We start from the raw sequence: 19550 nt of genomic DNA on the forward strand, positions 1-19550 counted from the left end.
TACATCAAAATAGGCATGTATGCTGCACAAAACATTAATCGATACCTAGAGGCTAGTGGAAATCTAAACATGTCAAAACCACTAGGTCTCAGTGTGGAAAACCTCCAAAAAATCCAGGACTGTAGTAGCTGAAGTGGTCCGGCCAAGTTAGCAACATTTCTATTTGCCACCCGACACATATATCTATACAACCAAACCAGTGTAGCTGAGCCCCAACTGTATTTTCCCAACTCGTCCATCGATGCCACAAATGGCAACCATCGAAGGTGAACCCGGTTTGCGTTCTTGACGCGGGAGCAAGTAGAGTTAATAGGTTAATTATATTAGTTAATTGTAATAAGGGAATACAAGTCCTATATTGTTTATAACAGTGAACTTTGTGTTATGTATTAGTCCCACATCGTCCAAGTTATGAAAGTTTTTCCTTCTCCCATTAGTATAAATAACTCATGTACCTTGTATTTATGAAATAGAGTAGAAGTTGATTTGAATATGAAATAAGTTGTGTGCTTATTTTCCTCTAGGCTCTTTGAGAGTAAGATGTGCATCCTTGGCTTGGCCAACCAAGGTGGGTTTATGGCTACTTTCACCATAGTGGGGTTGTTAACCTTGCCAAGATTGGTGACCCAAGTGATACCCCGACGTCAGTTCTTGTCCCCAAACAGCCGAGTCAACAGCAACATCATAATGTAAGCACGCGCGTATATACTCACTGTCTCCTCACTCGCATCAGATGGGAGCACTCGAAACCTCTCATGGAACCATATGAAGTGAACCGTCATTTGCTTGACTTTATTCAGTGGTGGTAGCTCGTCGAATAATTTCTGAAACCACTCCTACGCTGGTCTTCTGTTGTCCATGAACTGTTCAAAGTCAATGAGGCACCCACTAACGGCCTCCCCATCAATGGGCAAACCTAGCTGATACGCCACATCTTGCAGAGTGATGATGTATTCTCCAAATGGCATGTGGAAGGTGTGCGTCTCAGGACACCACATCTCAATAAATGTGCTAAGCAGAGGCTCATCAACCTAGAACCAATGATTGTTCAGTCTAGCCAAATGATACAGACCCGCAGTTTTCAAGTATGACCTGATCTGTTCATGTAGAGACATATTCTGTTGTCTCTTAACACTACAAATACACGTAATCGGCTACAACATATGGGAGAAAAAATTATTTCAACACTAATCAAATTTTTCAAAAATATGGTTCATTAATGAAAAAATTAATTCGATACTAATAAAAATTTAACATACAAATCATTACACTATAAATTATTTACGAATTACACAAAGTACACATAACATTCGAACAAATAAATAAATAAAAAATTAACTCCTTACTAATGAAATTTTAACATATAAAAAACTAACATCTTGGTTGATGTTTCCAACCACGTGAGCAACGCCGTTCAATCGGTACATGCGATCTTGATTTTCCATAACCCCACCACGCCAGAGTCTCGATGTCTCCGGATTCTCTCCCAAATGCTCCCACCTCCAACAACTCTAACACTCAATAATATAATCGGTCATTCGGTCTCGTGGATTATGTATATACATAGCTCTTCATAAATCGTGGAAGGGATATTATAGTTTGTGTTCATATTTTTTTTAAACCGTGAAAGGAGTACTATGTTTTATACACATAATTTTTTTTTATAAACTGTAAAAAGAATATCATGGTTTGTACACACATAATTTTTTTTTTATAAACCGTAAAAGGATACACAGTTTATATGTTTTTTGTAAAAAGTAGAAAAGATTCTAAGGTTTACATAGTAATCAGTTTTTAATTTTTACATTTAGATAAATATTTGGTCCATTTATTTTATTTAAGTGAATTGTCCATTAATAAGTGATGAAAAAAAATATCCCTAAAAAAAATGATGAAAAAATTAATAAATTTTGGTGGCAAGTAAGATTCCTCGTAAAAATATTCCCCCTTTGCTCAATGGACACCGTTGACACTGAATAGAGCCAGAAGAGTTAGAGCAACATTAAACGGCACATTATCCAGCTGACAATCCAGCATGTCCTTGATGGTCTTCTCAGCCGCGGCCGCAAACCTTTCTCCAGTGTTTTCTGTGGTTCCCAGACATAAGTTTTCTCCCACCTTCCCTGAACGTATTCAGAGGCTTCATCACTTCGGGTACCGTTCGAATCCGAATCATTGCTTCAAACCGATTACGCAGCCATGTAGGAACTCTCTGATATCGGACAAGTTTCCTGCTGTCGGTGCCCGATCGACGGGTCCCGTTGCGCCCGATCATCTCATCGAAGTCGTTAAAACTGCAGCTCAGACTGGCGCTCAGGTTAAAGATAAATCTGGTTCCCAATTGTTTTGAAGCATACATCAATTTTGATTTTTGTGCCCTATTGAACATTCTTACACATTAATGGGATACTTGTACCGATGGCTATTTTATGTTTTGAAGGTTCAATTTTTTTTGTGGAACTAACTTAGTGCCCAAATATCTTTGAGAGGACTAAGTTTCGAACTCATTTAAAGAAAAATGGGATGAAAAGGTTAAGGGAGTTTATGCCTAGAGGCATAACAAATATTTATAACTGGAAAAGCAGTCTTGAAATTGAATGAGTTCTCAGTGTGATGGATTGAAATTGTTGATCAATGATTGTGGTTCAATGGGGTGCAATCATTTTTGAAGAAGACGGTGATGGCAAATTGCACATGTGACCAATAAAAATGAAGTTAAATTTAACCCCAAAATGCTGGAAAAAAAAATTGTTCTTATTATTTTTTTTTGAAGGTTACCTCCTTCTTTAATGTCAACAAACATATTGCATTGCCCTATTCTTTTGGTCCTTCCACTAAAAATAACCTTGTGTTTTATTTCCTATCCTTGACCTTAGTGTGATTTGCATTTTGGCTTAGGATAATTGAGTTGCCACTTCCATTTCTGAACAGTTCTAGGAAGATACTTAAAACTCTGAAGCTGAACTTTGATAATAGACATTTCATTTGCTGTTGTTAGTAAAGTGGAGAGGAAGAAGGAAATGGGAAACAGAGATGTATCATGCCTGCTAAAACTGAAAATATGGGGGGTCCATTGGGCCAAACTTTTATTCAGTAGAAATTTGGTGAAGTTAAAGCATTTTGTAAGATGCAGTGGGAAAGATGCTGCTATCTTCTTTTGAGGTGGTCTAAAGATACTTGATTAAAAAGATCTTGTTTTACATCATTAGAGATTCTAAAGTACTCATTATTATTTCAACATCCAAAGTAGACATTTTGGCCAAATTTCAGTTGGTAGTTGCTGAACAAATGGATTATTGGATTATAAGCTATTGTAAAACAGATATTGTGTTTTGCTGCTTCATTTGGTATATTGAAGAGTTATCATTATTATAAGAAAGGGACAGAGCACGTTTGTGTCCTATCTTGCATTTGGGTGCTTAGGGAAAAATTGTTATTGTGCTAAATCTTCTATTTTAGATTTCCAAGTTGGGTACCATTTTAGAACTTTTGCATTTTCATGGTCTTTGAATAATCAATTTGTGGTTGTACTATTAGAACAAATTTGATAGAAGTGTCAGAATTTATTGTTTATAACTAAATAACAAACTCTTTAGATCTACAAATTGGATTTCATTTTAGTGGAGGTAAGAATACCCGCAATTACTAGCCATTAGTGATTAGTGAGTATAGAAAGCAAAAATGTTCACCGTAACCCAAAAAAAAGAAAAAAGGAGAAATTGAATTCAGAAGGATCTAATATGTAATATCTCTTTTAAGTTCCATTTCACGTTAGATCTGAATGACATGGCCTTATAATACGGTAATTAGTGATTATACCTCAACGAATTCTTTATCTCTGTGTAGTCATCTGCACTTTTTCTGTTGATCAGGGTGATATTTTAAGGTAGGAACTTTTACTATTGTTGTGAACCCACTATACTTTTCCTGTTATAGCTTTTTAAATTTGGTCCTTTTCTAGTTAAATAAGGTTTTGGCATATATTATCAAAAGATGGATGTTTACTTCTCTCTGTTATTTACAGGTTGTAATGGATGCTGTAAATAAGCCACGAAATATTACATATAAAGGATTAACTGACTTGGTGACTGAGTAAGGTCTTATTGAATCTCTGATGCTTATCTTATTCAATGTTCAAATCAAATAATTGACACAGATTATAGGGCCTTTCCTCTGTGCCTTCCTTGATCTCATCCAGTTCAATTACATGCTGTCTTTGACCTACAGTAGTCATTGGATTCATAGCTTGTATTCTTCTTCTTCTTCAACATATTGTACTAAAGGTTTCCTTTTTGTTTGCTTAACTAGGGAACTAACTTTAGGTTGCACTTAATTTTCAAACTATTTACAGGACAGATAAAATGAGCGAAGCTGCCATATTAGAGATCGTGAACAAGAATTTTGAAGACCATCTTATTCTCGGGGAAGAAGGAGGAATTATAGGGGATGCAGCATCAGATTATCTTTGGTGCATTGATCCGTTAGGTTTGGGATTTCCGTCAATCTTATTTTCTCAATTTAAGCACATTAACCTTTTTATAAATCAGAATCAGGAAAGGCTATACTAGTTCATGGCCTTCAAGAAATACTGTTTTTGTAATTTGCATCTTCTTTTAAAGAAAGGCACAGAATTTGGTAGATATCAGTTAAAAAGCTGCTGTTGTCCTTTTTATCTTAAAATATGATCAAGTATCTTAGATGTTCTTTTATAAGTGGTTGCTATATTTCATTATATTTCATGATTGTTACCTTATTTTTTATTAAGATGACTAGTTTATGATCATTATAAACAGGGATGAGTGCGTTGTATTTTGTATGAAATTTCATCACATCGAAACATTGCATCTTATTTTCTCTTTTCAGTATTACTATTTAAAAAATCCCGTAATTTCGAAATGGCATTAGAGGGCACTATGCTCTCACTACCAAACTGCTTAGTTCCTGATGAATATCCGATACTGTTTATCTTTCATTACACCCTTCTTTCAAGCTGTTTTGGTATGTTCTCTAGTTGCTTGTCCACTATTATTAGTGTTTTTCTTCTCTCATAAGTGTGCCTTTTTTCCCCAACCACCCAATATTCTGGCTTGGGACTCAAAAAGCATCACAAATATGCCTCCACACATTCACTTCTGTTATTTGATCATTTTCTTATGGATGGTAGTTTGTACAATATTTGAAGAGATAAGATGTAATTGGCTCAAAAAGATTTGATCTATATTTTACACAATTGTTGTGGGGAAACCATGCGAGGCACAACATTAGCAATAAAATCCTTAGCTGTAAATGTGTGGCCGAGAGCTACAAAATGAGCTTATTTGGTCAGTTGGCAAACTACATCCATTTTGAAGGACGAGTAAACTGCAATAACCCTTGGCGCCAAGGCATATCTGTCCTTTCGAAATACTTTATAAGTGCTCATATAATCCTTGACGGCCTTTTTCTTATGTTTCCAATACTAGCAACACTTTTACAAGTTCTGAGGGACTTATGGTGTCTTCAAAGTTGAATCATGAATTCTGCTGGCAATATAAGGTTCAAAAATGTGTTTCTTAGCACCACAAATTCTACACCTTCTGTACACCATGTTCTTGTGAATCAAATACATAGGTGGGTTGAATCATCATGGCACTATTTTCTTCTTGATCCTTTTCAATCTTGATTCTTGAGTCTTGCTGAACCTCTTATCAACTTGTTCTCAGACTTGGTTTATTGATCATTATGAAACGTGTCTTCACTTTTGCATCACCAAGACAATGTCCCTGAGATCTCCTTTATAATGTGATTTTGCCTATGCCCCAAGGTTGTAAGACTTGGGTATGAAAAGCCACTAATTTTGTTTCTTAAAATAAAACTGCTTCAATGCCCTTGCAAGAAGTGCTGTAATGGCTTAACTCAATTTCTCAAATGCCAATTGCACTTGGAGATTAAAAAAAAAGAGTTCATCTTTTATAAGTTTGTCAGAAGCTTCTCATCAACTTCAGACCATGTTGAAACCTATAACCCCCAGAGAGACCGAGAAATCCATTTGAAGCCTTTAGGTCTTTGGTTGGGGCCAATCAACACTGCCTCAATATTTCTAGGATCAGTTAAAATGCTTTCTGTTGGCACTCCATGGCCTGTGTACTGTGCTTGATACACTTGGAAACTGCACGTGCTTTTAGTTTGGCACTATTGAGAGAAAATAAAGGAGAGAAAGGCATGGAATTTCTTGTGTTTCAACTAAAGAGTATAGACGAATATGAAATAAATTCTTGTAAATACAAATATATTATTTCTCTAATTAGTAATTACATATTCTAAAACTCCCCTTTATGCTGGGTATTATTTGGATGACTTAATTACAAATCTTGGATATTTGTGTAGATGGGACGACAAACTTTGCACATGGCTATCCCAGTTTTGCTGTTTCTGTTGGAGTTCTATATCGGGGGAGGCCAGCTGCTGCTGCAGTGGTGAATAGCCATATCTTTTTGTTCTATTTCCTACTGTTTGCATAGCTTTTTATGAATAAGTATGTCAGTCCTAATCAATTCTATATAAGGATATATACCTAGTACAATTGATGCATGAGATTAATGTGTTTTGCCATGTAACTAGTATGGTAATTGGAATGATGAGGGATTATGACATTTTAAATAAATGAAGTTACTGCATTGGACCAATATGAATAATCTTTCTTGTTACTGAAAGAATATGCTGCATTATTTCCTATTTTGTACATATAGTTATGTTTTTATACCATAACATCTAAGAACTAAAACTATTGAATTATTGAATCTAAATTAAACCTAGCCATTTCTCATCTTTCGGTCCTTTTAAATTAGACAAGGTTCCTCTTTCTCTTGGGACTTCGTTTTCTTTCGTAACCTTCATGATAGAGAATCCTCTGAACTTTTGGTTCTCTAAACTTCTCGTTGATGATTTTTCTTTGTCTTCAAACCCTGATAAATGGATATGGTCTCTTGACTCCTCTGGTAGTTTTAGCTGTAAATCCTTCTTCCACTTCCTTACTCACTCCTCTAACACAACATCCTTTCATCTAGACAAACCCATTGGAAGTCCAAAGCTCCCTTTAAAGTCAACTCTTTTTTATGGACAGTTGTGGTTAACAGAATTAATACCAATGACTTATGCAGGTTTGAAGGCTAGATAAGATAAGGCTATCTCCCATGATCTGTGTGTTACATGTGGGGCTAATTTAGAGTCAAATTCACATCTGTTTTTGCATTGCCCAATGACTGTTTTCTTATGGAATAATTTGTTTAGCATCTTTGATGAATGTTCGGTGTACGCTGTAATCCTAGACCAATTTCTATTGACTAGGTTTGTTGGGTTTGGCAGTAGAAAAGAGGTAACATTTTTGTAGCAATGTGCAGTTTTTGCCACACTTTGGACAATTGGAGCGTAATGCAAGCACCTTTAATGACATATTTTTTGATAATCATGTTTTATGGGATAGAATTAGATTCCCAACACTTGGTGTAAAGCTTATCATCTTTACCAAAGACTTTCCCTATTGAACATGTTGAGAGTTTAGAAAGCTATGCTTTATAGATAAATCTTTTGTTTTTCTATTTTTTCTTTTGTATAGAGGATCATCTTAATGAATTTTTTATTTTTTATTTATTTATTTTTTGAAAAAAATTATTTATTGCTCAGGATTTTCTCACTTCACCTTCTCCAGTATTATCTGAAAATTCAGGATGAGATTAGAGAGGAGTTACATTCTCTATGACCTGCTACATCAATATTCTGCCACTAACTTCCTGAAATTTGAACTTGATTCGATTTGTAAGGCACAGATTTCTGTAAGAATCCTACATTTATTCGATCAGCTTCATCTTTCCTATTCACTTCTTTTCTAACTCGTGAATCATGTACATCACTAGCATCTCATTTTTCGGCAGTATTTTCCCCTTCAGACCACTATGTTTCCTTTTGCTGGTTTGTTTTTCAATGCCTTTTTACTATGTGGCAAGTGCTATTTGCATCATCTCTCATTATAGCCTCCGGAACCTACGTGTACATCTGCAGTTCAGCAATGACCTTTGAGCCCGAAAATCTGTCGGAGTGTCCATGGGTTAAAAGTTTTTAGTGTCAGCTAATTGGCTCAAATATTATCAACTTTAATGGTAATAAGCCTAAACTGGCTCATGGAAAACTGCAACCACTACTTTTTCCAGCTCTTTATGCATATACCATTTTAAAGAATTTCTCTCTCTTTCCACTTATGTTCTCACTATCCCTCTTGTTATTTTATAAGATGAAATATTTTTCTACTTTTGTTTCTATGTCTGCTTTTGCTTCTCCTAGAATCTTAATGAACTGGGCCCTTTATATATTTCAGGTTGAATTTGTTGGAGGTCCTATGTGTTGGAATACTCGCACTTTCTCTGCAACTACTGGTGAAAGAAAATACTATCTTGTCTCCCATCTGTGTCTTGAAGAAATAAAACTGACTTAAATAAATTTGTGTTTCTACAATAAATTTAGCTCTCTGACCTTCTAGGTGGTGGAGCTTTCTGCAATGGGCAGAGGATTCGAGTCAGTGAAACTAATCAGGTGATTTACAACAAAACAATACCTCAACATAAAGTTAAAGAATAGTGATCTTGGATCACAATTTGTTTTTTCTTCATTTAGGCTGTGTTTGTTGAGGTACTGAGACTCGGGGATTGAGACTTGGGCCCCATTTGGTTCATGTCCATGCCCATTAGGCTGCGTTTGTTTATAGGGACGGGACACTGAGACACAAAATCGTGTTTGACAGATGAGACATGGACAGAGACATTATGTCCAGAGACATTGATTTAGTGTATTTTGTGTCCATCTTGGTAGGAAGGACACAGAGACACTAACAAGGATACAATTTATTTTCCATTTTTTCTTTAATTATTCTTGTTAATTTTTCGTAATTATATTTTTTATTATTATATTTTTCTTCTCAAATTTTTTTAGTGAAAATAAAATTAGAATAAATTAGATTTTTATAATTTGTTCTACTTTATTACTAAACAGAATACAAGAACACTAAATTTTGTGTGTCTGTCCTTTATGTCTTGTTCTTAGTGTCTTGTCTTGTCCTATTTTCAGAAACAAACGCAGTCTTAGAGACATGGACATAGTGGTACGTGTACACTGTTTGTTTGGTGAGACACAAAATTTTAATGGACACGGTTACATACAGATGCACATAAACAACATGTGTTTAGTGTATCTCTTTCAAGCTGTGACACTAAGACATAACCCATGAGATACAGATTTTTCTAATTCTATCCCTGATTATTTTTAAAAATTCCAATCATTGTCCTTTACCCTAACCTTCATAACTCGCCTCTCCTTCTCCCTTTGTTAGTTCCACCATTGTCGCTGCCATCACTACCGGCGTTACCACCTCCCTCCTTCCTATCCTCCTCTCTTATGCCTTTTCTCTTTCTCTCCCTTCGCCGTCTCCCTCCCAACGTTGTTGTCATCGCTATTATCGTTGTGTCTTTGGCAGCCTCTCTTCCGCCTTTGCTTGCGCGCCGACGCCTCCCTCATCTCACCGCTGCCCTCTTCACTGCGTCGCTCTTTGCCATCACTGTCGTCATCCCCGTCGTCGTGTCGCTGCTGCCCTCTTTCTTTGTCATCCACAATTTCAACAAACCCTCATCCTCTCAGATATATTTTTGTTAGATCTGTTTCTGTTTATTTTTTTTTAATTATTTCAACTTTTTAAAATTTGAATTTTGTAACTGATATTTGAATTAAGGTAGTTAATTTTAATTATCTAAGATGAGATTGAAAATAAAAAATGATGAGAGTGATGACCATAGAGAATCAGAGGTGGTGGTAGTGGTGTTAACACTGTTGAGGTTGTTTTGGTTTGGGGGTAAAATTTGCTTTTGAATTAAATAGATGTGTCTTGTGTATTATCACCAAACATGTTATAAAATTTGTGTATCTTTGTGTGCATGTGTATTTGTGTCTTTGTGTCTATGTCTCTATTTTTTTGAGACAGTAACCAAACACGGTCTTAGTGTCATGTTTGGTGATCAAAGATTGGAACTAAAATTTTAGTCTCGAGATACAAAATTTCAATTCCTTAAATATCTCCAGAAACTAGAGACACAGGAGATTGAAATTTTTGGATACACAGACTGAAACTTTATTGATATTTCTTTCCTAAAATACCCTCATTCAAAATTTTATATTCCAAGTCTATCCCTCACAGTCAGTCTACTGCCACCCCACTGCCAACACTTCATAGCGCTCACCTCTCCCTCCCAACCCAACCCCACCACCACACCTCTGCCATCACTGAATTCCAACACCACCAACAACAATAATCCCGAGAACAACAACAATCTCATAAACATATGTCAAAATCAGATTCAACAATCTCATAAACAAGAGGATTTCAAAATCAAAAAGGAAAAGAAAAGAACAGGGGGCAGAATTGGATATCTGAGATTCCGAATCGGAGGGAGCACAGATCCGGAACTCGAACTGTTTTCAGCCCAGAACTGGAACAGAGGTGATACGGTGAGCACAGGGAACAGAGGCAGCGCAACGGACTAGCAGTGATGCGACTAAGTGCAGACATGACGGCAACAAACAGGGACACAAGACGAAATGAACACGATGGCAGACACGACGGTGGTGGATGCTGTCGTCTCTGCTGTGGCGCCATGGAGGGAAACCGCCGCTGCCGCTGGTTCGCCGGAGAGAGAAGAGAACAAAGATGAGAGAGAGCGAGAAAACAGAGGAGGGGAAAGGGTTAGGGGGATGGCTGAGTGGGTAGGGTTAGGGTTTTAATTAGTAAGGGTAGTTTAGTAATTTCACTTATTTAAGTCTCCATTTTTATCTTAAACCAAACAGGATATTGAGACATAACTCAGTTCTGTACTCTTTACACTAAACACAATACGGAGACTTAATTTAGTCTCTCCCCCAATCTCTGTCTCTCAATCTCAGTCTCTCTTTCAAATGCAGCCTATAATTCTGTTGTTTATTTTTCTGGTTGTCATCATTATTATTTTACGGAACTATCTGATTTATATGGCACTTGATGACTGATGTATGTTGTATGTGATCTGCATTTTTAGGTGGAACGATCTCTTCTAGTGACTGGCTTCGGGTATGATCATGATGATGCATGGGCCACTAACATTGACTTATTTAGAGAGTTTACAGATGTCAGCAGGGTAATCATCTACTAAATTCTATTTAAACCTTGTCTCATTTATTTGCCTTCCACTTTTCATTTGCCTGACTTTGATTATTAGGGTGTAAGACGACTTGGTGCGGCTGCAGTGGACATGTGTCATGTAGCTTTGGGAATTGTAGAAGCTTATTGGGAATATCGTCTAAAGCCATGGGATATGGCTGCAGGTGTTTTGGTAAAGTTCTATATCATTGTCACTTTTGCTCTGACAGTCTGACAGTATCATTGATATGCTTTATGTGTAAAGGCGAGTGACAGATGTGTAATGCCATGAGATTGAAAGAATTACAAAGTGGATCTAAACTCACCCACTGGTCAAATTGAATAGTTTTAAGTAGTAGAAGTATTTGAAGTCCAACATTAATTTTAAAGGTAAATAGAAGAAGCAGAAAACACATCTGATTTAGTTTTGATGGAACAAACCCATGTAAAGTGTGAGAACATATCAATAAAGACAATGTGGTCATGACAGGTCCTCCCTGAGATTCAACGCCTGTATGCTTCTCATTGTCGTTTGTGTTTTCGATTTGTAGTATGTCGTGAAGGGAACTGTGAAAACAGAAAATCCTACTTATTGTTTCACCTTTTTTCACTTAATTTTGAAAGTATAGAAACTAGGGAAGCCCTGATGTTTTCTGTTTGAAATATTTTTATCATGAATTTTAGGAACAGGAAAATAGTTAGAAAATATGTTGACATCTTTGTAATCCAAACTGAAACTAGAAAAAGAAATAGGAATGAAAATAGTCCTAAGTACTCTAAGAAACCTATTTCTTTTCTTTTGCAGGTCGATTCATTATGAAAATAATTTTTATAGATTTTTTATTTCTATTCACTTGTAGATGGTGGAAGAAGCAGGGGGCGCTGTTTCTCGGATGGATGGCGGTAAATTTTGTGTTTTTGATAGATCGGTTTTGGTTTCAAATGGTGTGCTCCATGAAAAGGTTAGCCTTTTCTGATTTTGCTTCAAATATCTGGAAATAATTTTAGTTGTCATGTGAATCGTAAAATTGGGTCAATAGCTTTTCAGCTCATTTAATTTTGACAATTGTTTAGGCTTTCTATATGCTTTTTAATGCGAATATTTCCTATGATGTAGTTTTAGTTTGCTATATCTACCACAGTACCACTAGTCCTTGTCAGTCTGTAGCATATTAACACAAAATCAATAGGGGAGCAAGTTCATGTGTAGCTGCAATGTTAGTAAAAGCAAAATTTGTTTGTCGTCGAAGATAATCTTTGCGCTCATGAGAATTTTTTGCACTTATCTTAGAGCAAGCCTAAAGCTCTCTCAGTAATCAAGTGTTCATACTTGGCTACTTTAAGAGTGTGTTCGGTGTCAGTTGAAAAGACTGAGTAAAGACTATGGTCAGAAATTAGCACATATATCCTAAAAGACTATAGTCAGAAATTACAAGGAATATGAGAGATAATTTTCTAGGAGTGCTTAGTTTCTATACAACTAAATTCCTAGGTCTGCCTAGTTTCTATGTTGTCAATGTTTCTTTCCTACATCCTACCTCAAGCTGGAGCATATATGTTAAGTGATCCAAGCTTGCTACACAGATATTGAATCTGAGGTCCTCTGAGACACTGAAAATATCTGCTAGCTGTTCACTATAGCTTACTGATTCAATGATTATTTTCTCTGAGAGAATGTTTTCTCAAACATGACAGTCAACTACTCAACTTCAATATGTTTTGTTCTTTCACGAAAGACTAGATTAGAAGCTATATGAAGGGCTGCCTAATTATCACAAAATAATTTCATTTCTTTGAAGTCACCTAATCTTAACTTTCAACGAAGCTGTTTGATCTAAATGATAAAAAGTAATTTGGCCACAGCACGAAATTCTGCTTCAACATTGGAGTGAGATACAACATTTTTTTTTTTTTAAGAGACACGATTTCCTCCAAGAAAGACAATATCCCGTAGTAGATCGTCTATCAGTGGAACAACCTGCTCTATCTACATCACTGAAACCAATAATCTGAGAATTCCCTTTATCATCATAAATTATCTCATCTCAGGAGATCCTTTAATATATCTCATGAATAAATTACCATTTGTACCCATAAAAGATACAGAAGCTGATAAATGTACCCATATAAGAATAAAACGATAATTGTAACCACGGAAGATGGCTTCCGTGTGCCAAGAGTACCCTAATGGACCAATTACATACCCAATGTCTGGGTACTCTTGGCACACGGAGGCCATCTTCCGTGGTTACACTTGTCGTTTTATTCTTATATGGGTACATTTGTCATCGTCTGTATCTTTTATGGGTACAAATGGTAATTTATTCTGTCTCATATTTACATTATTGCATTCCAAAGATCCAAGCTAGGAGATTGCAGAAATTGACTTACTACCCCAACTGCAAGACAAATGTTAGGTCTAGTAATAGTGAGATAGAGAAGTTTTCCAACTAATCTTCTATACCTTTCAAGATCTGAAATTGGCTCCCCCTGTTTAGGTAGTAACTCAAGATTTGGATCCATTGGACTATTAGTTGATCTATAATTCATCATCCCCTTGAATATATCTAGAGCATACCTCTTTTGAGAGATAACAACACGATTAATTGATTGGGCAACTTCAATTCCAAGAAAGTATTTAGTAGCTTTCCCAAATCCTTGGTTTGAAAGTAACTGAAGAGACTTTCTTTCGAACGATTAATCCCTTGATGCTTATCATCTGTGATAACAATATCATCCACGTACAATATCAAGTAAACACTTTTCCTTTGGGAATTATGATAGTAGAAAACTGAATGATCTGCCTCACTCCGTTTTATCCCAATCAACAACGGAGCTGAATTTAACCACGTTATGGGGGATTGTTTCAATCCATAGATTGAATGTCATAGCTTGCAAACCAATCCACAACCCCCTCAAGCAACAAAGCTAGGCAGTTGCTTCATGTAAAACCTCTTTCTCTAGATCACCATTAAGGCAGGCATTCTTGATATCCAATTGATGTGATTACCAATGACGAATAGCAGTCATAGCTGAGAAAACACAAACCTAAGTGATTTCGGCTACATGAGATAAGGTATCCCCATAGTCAAGACCATAAATTTGAGTGTATCCTTTTGCAACAAGCCTTGCTTAGGCGTCAATTGTCCATTTGGACTGACTTTGATTGCGTACACCCAACAACATCCAAGTGTGGTTTTGCCCAAAGGAAGAGGAACCAGCCTCCAATTGCCACTATTCTCTGAAGCTTTTATTTCATCAATCATGACTTGAACTCTTTTGTGTATTGAAATAGGAGAGATAGAAGGTACAAAGGTGGAGTAAGACCAAGATAATCGATGATAACTCAAAAAGTTATAAATAGGATGAGGATTTTTGGGGGAGCGTGTACCTTTGAGAACTGCTATAGGCAAATCTAAATTCTCATAGGAAAGGCTCGTAAATCTACGTTTTGAGAAATCTGAAAGCTATGCTTTATAGATAAATAAATCTTTTGTTTTGTTTTGCTTTTGTATAAGGGAAACCTTATCCCCAATTTGTATTATCCTTCTCATTTTAATGAAATTCTTTTTTTTATTGAAAACAAATATTCAGTGATTTATGGGGGACGTCACCTATGGTATCTCATGCTCACTATAAGTAATTTATTGACGATTATAGTCGTTTCACATGGATTTATTTTTTGCGACCAAAAGCTGAAGTACTATTACAAGTTCGACATCTCTCAAGGATAAGGTCTTGATAGCATAATTATCAAACCTGAACTGCCAATCTAAGTATTGGTCACCAAGGATAAGGTCTTTATAGCATAATTATCAAACCTGAACTGCCAATCTAAGTATTGGTCACCAGGTTAGTGGTTCAATCGGTGGGTCATTGGTTAAACAAACCGTTTGACCGGATAATAATAAAATCAAATAACTAAGAAGGGTGGGAGCAAAAAAGATGATTTTCCTGAGGCTGCAATAGGGTCTAAGAGAATTCCTCTTTTGCCCTTCATTTACAGTAGGAGGAATAGGAGAGGGAAAAGAGAAAATGGTGGGGAATCACTTGTGTAACTAATTAGGCCATGTGGCAGAGTTAGTGGATGCCTGGATGGCTGTGTGATCCTAGGCTGATTCTGTTAGGGAAGAGAGAGGGATTCTGTTATATAGAGGAGAAAAGGAATAATGAGAAGGTACGAGAGTGGTAGGCTCTCAAACACTACCATAGTATTATTTTCTGTTCTATAATTTCCTCCATTTCCCGTATAATCCATAATTGAAGAAGGGGCGATTTCACAGTAATTCATTACTACCTCCGCTCTTCTAGTTCTATTGTTTTCTTTCGATTTTCTGGGGTACCAGTTGTTACAGTGGAGTGCACATCTTATTTCTTACAAGATTTCTTGCAAACCAATGAGATTTCATTTCAAAAATCATGTCTCTGCCACATCCCAACAAAATGGAGTAGCTGAAAGAAAAAGAAAACTATCTTTTTGATGTTGTGCGCACCCTTATGTTGGAATCTTTTGTGGCACCTCGTTTTTGGAGTCTTTCTTATTAACTGCGAGCTCTCTCCTTTACTAAACAATGGTTTTCCTTCCGTAATGTTGTTTGATCACTCACCCACTTATTCTAATCGCTGAACTTTTGGATGTGTTTGTATGTACATCTTCTCCCACAGATTGCACCAAACATACGGATCAATCTATTAAATATGCTTTTCTTGGATAGTCTCCCCACCAAAAGGGTTTTCTATGCTATGATCCTAATCTACATCAGATTCGTCTCTAGAGGTGTGATATTACAAGAAATGCATATTATTTTGCAAATAACCATGATCCTCTCTTTGCATCCCCCTAGATCAATTTTGGCACTGTTTTCTAATAAATATGCAAAACTAGAACCACCAAAACCTCTCTTTGTACACCAAAGAGATCCAGCTAACACTCCAAATCAGGCATCTGGACATCCAGGCCCCTGCTTGATCACTCACCAGCTGCTGATCCAATATTTGACCCATAACGAGTTCTTGTACGACACAGTTCATGCATTTGTAAACCCCAAAGTTAGGTTTTCCTTCCCCTTTATCCTTGACAGAAACTTTAGCTTCTGTTTCTATATTTTCATCCTACGAACAGGCTATGGAACATGAATCTTGGCAACAAGCTATTGAAACCGAACTACTCGTATTGGAAGAAAATCAAAGATGGCATGTTGTTCCATGACCCCGCATCTATTTGTTTCTTGGATATTATGGCAGAATATTGACGGAATATCTTCTTGTATATTAGTAGAATATTAGCAGTTATTTCTGCGGAATATCTAAATATCCAACATTTTTGTAATAAATATTAAAGATTTTATCAAATGAACAAAAAAAAAAAAGTGTTACGGTGGCAAAACGGTATCATGTGAATAAATAATATGAAAAGAATAGCATTTTGATAAAAAGTTTTAGAAATTGTGGCTCATGGGTTAAAAAGCCAAGAGAAATAGAGTGAGTGGAGAAGGAAGAGAATTTCTTAATTTTGAAAGAAAAAAAATTATTTTAATTGCAATGATGTAGAGTGTTATGTGACATATTTTGATTCTCAAATATTTAATAGCTTTTAATTTCAATTGCAATGAAAAAATATCATGTGATACATTTTGGTTGTCAAATAAGTAATTACTAATTAGTAATGATGTATAAGAGAGATTGAGTAAGTGAAGGAGGAAGAAAGAAAAAAAAGGGAAGATGAGGAACGAGAGGTCTCCTTGATTTTGGAGGGAAAAATTTTCAATTCAATTGCAATGAGAGAGTGCTATGTGATACATTTTGATTGTAAAATTAGTAATATATATATATATATATATATATATATATATCAGAATTCTGGGGTAGGAAATACACAGCTTTACCAACAAGATTTCTAAGTTCTAACATTTGGAATGCCTGAAATGAGGGTTTGATTTGATTTGGAAATCAAATTTAGTGTTTGGTATTTGGTATAAAGGATGAAGTGAAATGATTTGTAAATCCTTTTATCTTGTCAATTTTGAAAGGATTTGTAGGCAATTTACTTATTTTCAATCCAAATCAATTCCATTCCAAGCCTTTGTGTTCCAGACAGGATTTGTCAAGTCTTGTGTTGCTGCCCCCTAGATGTTTGATAATCCTATATTTGCTTATTGGGTAAGGTTCACGGCACTTTGCATGATATTAATGAGTAGTTACTATTTTCTATACCCCCAGTCAAGGAGCATGATCGTAGTTTCTTTTGATCCCAGTTCTTGATCTCATTTCCATCAAGGGAATAGCTTGTTTTCGGAACTTTGGTTTATTACTTGCTTGATATAATTTTTTGAATGTGATGGAAATGCGGGAAAACTTAATAAACGGGGAATCCTATTTCAATTGTAAATCAGTTCATTTCCATAAATTGTGTTCTAAACACTACTATTTCGCTCTAAGAACTTGAGGCTGAGGCTTGCTATTGTAACTTAAGCAATTTTCTTGATTCTGCTGGTATTTAATATAACTAATGGAGTTTTTTGGTGGTTCACTGAACCTGACCTCAATGGAACAAGCTCTTAACCTTTTTTATATTTATCTTTACAGCTTCTAGATCGAATTGGACCTGCAACAGAGAAATTGAAAAGCAAGGGAATTGATTTCTCATTGTGGTATAAACCAGAGAATTACGCGACTGACGTCTAAGGTCGGATGATTCGTGGACACTAATACAAAAATTAAATTCCATTGTTATATTAGTTTCTGCTCATAGTTCGATATTTATGAAAGCCAAACATTTTGGACATTAAACTGCAAGGATAACTTTTACGCCAGCTGAATTTTCAAAAATGTGTTTAAAAATAGTCATCATTCGTTTGTATATCTACACGGCTACACCCACGTCATATTTATTGGGGGATTTATCTTCTGAAATTGAATTATCATGTGACCTGATCTATCACTATTTATCTTTTCATGGCACGAGTCTTTTTTTCTTTTAGATTAATGCCATATATCCAAGTGTTTTTGTTAACCAAATTTAATTAAGTTTGTCCAATATCAACACAAATCAATTATACGTAGCATTACTCAAAGTCTTATTATTTAACTTAGATTTGTTTTATAAAAAGACTTGGATGTGTAGTATTATTTTTTTTTCATCTTATTTTATGGTTATCAGCATAGTTATCAAATTCGGATCGAATCATCCGGTTCGACTGAAAAGTTGATGAACTAATCTAGTTTGATGTTCTAATTAATGCATTTAAATTGGTTAAACCCAGTAAAACCGGTTAGAATTGGTGTGAACTGTGCAGTGACTGAACTGTGTAGCGACTGAACCAATTGACATGTGTATTGATTATGTCATGATGATGTCAGCACATAGGTGCATGACAATGTATGACAATGTATTAAAAAATGGACTCCTCTTAAATTTGAAGACGGGACCTTGAGAATATATTGATTCTTATTAGATATAGTGGTATATATATATATATATATATGTGATATTCAATTATATTTTAAATAGTACATTTTTTTATTTGAACCGTTGGATTAATGATCTACAGGTTGAATTATTGACCTAGTGATCCAGTTTTTTGACTGGGTCAATTGTTGGTCCGGTCTGAAGCTTGAACATAGTACAGTAGCTGCTGAAGATCATCTCAGTATTTGAAATAAACATACCTGAATAAAATAAGAAAAACAAAAGCACAAACACAATACTGGTAAACCATATCTAGGCTTAGTGTCACGGTAAATTTTAGAAGGTTAAATTTAATAGTGTTTGTAGAGTTTTCTAGAGTATTTGAGAATGTTCTAGATGGTTTCGGAACGTTCTAGAATGTCCTAGAAGGTCCCGGAATACTCTAGAAGGTTCTAGAATACTCTGGAAGGCCATAGAGTATTCTAGAAGAATGTGGATGTATATAGGAGTATAAAGAGTAGTATGGAAGAATTTAGAAATATTTAGAAAGTTGTGGTATGATGGATATTTGTAAAGAAGGTTCTAAATGAATAATATAGGCCATTGATTATATTTAATCCTAACCATCCATTGAGGAGGTGGATGGCTATAAATAGAATGTGAGAGTTAGTGTGAATTGTGTGTGAATCATTTGTATCAAACACTTGAGCAATAAAGTGTTCTTTTCACCAAGCTTCCTTTCTCTTGTGTTTTCTTGTGTTCTTAGCTTTCTTGCTAAGTATTGAGGGTTAGGCTGACTTGGTCTTAGCTCAAGAGGTTGAGTAAGTCCGAGTGCCGGCACGGTAGTGTTGGAGTGTGTCCAAGGCCGTGACAATTTGGTATCAGAGCAAAGTTCGAGAAGGAGCACAAATGATTTGTGGGTATGACTTCTAATATCACCATGGAGCATGT

The 19550-nt window shown here is 35.7% G+C and overlaps 1 protein-coding gene across 2 annotated transcripts; it reads left to right on the forward strand.

Annotated features, from left to right (window-relative positions):
* Positions 1-1933: 1933 nt before the first annotated feature.
* On the forward strand, positions 1934-18141 carry LOC130968167 (phosphatase IMPL1, chloroplastic). Of its 2 annotated transcripts, XM_057893278.1 has the most exons (10): positions 1935-2317; positions 4025-4092; positions 4352-4485; positions 6367-6455; positions 8351-8408; positions 8513-8565; positions 11091-11189; positions 11271-11384; positions 12052-12153; positions 17777-18141. In XM_057893278.1, exons 1-10 carry the CDS (start codon positions 2036-2038, stop codon positions 17873-17875), a joined length of 1098 nt encoding a protein of 365 aa, XP_057749261.1. In that variant the 5' UTR covers positions 1935-2035; the 3' UTR covers positions 17876-18141. The 2 variants fall into 2 exon arrangements, with proteins under 2 accessions (XP_057749262.1, XP_057749261.1); XM_057893279.1 differs by lacking the exons at positions 8351-8408; positions 8513-8565 and having other exon boundaries at positions 1934-2317.
* Positions 18142-19550: the final 1409 nt, after the last annotated feature.

The sequence above is a fragment of the Arachis stenosperma genome, chromosome 3, assembly GCF_014773155.1.
Source record: "Arachis stenosperma cultivar V10309 chromosome 3, arast.V10309.gnm1.PFL2, whole genome shotgun sequence".
Classification (NCBI taxonomy): Eukaryota; Viridiplantae; Streptophyta; class Magnoliopsida; order Fabales; family Fabaceae; genus Arachis; species Arachis stenosperma.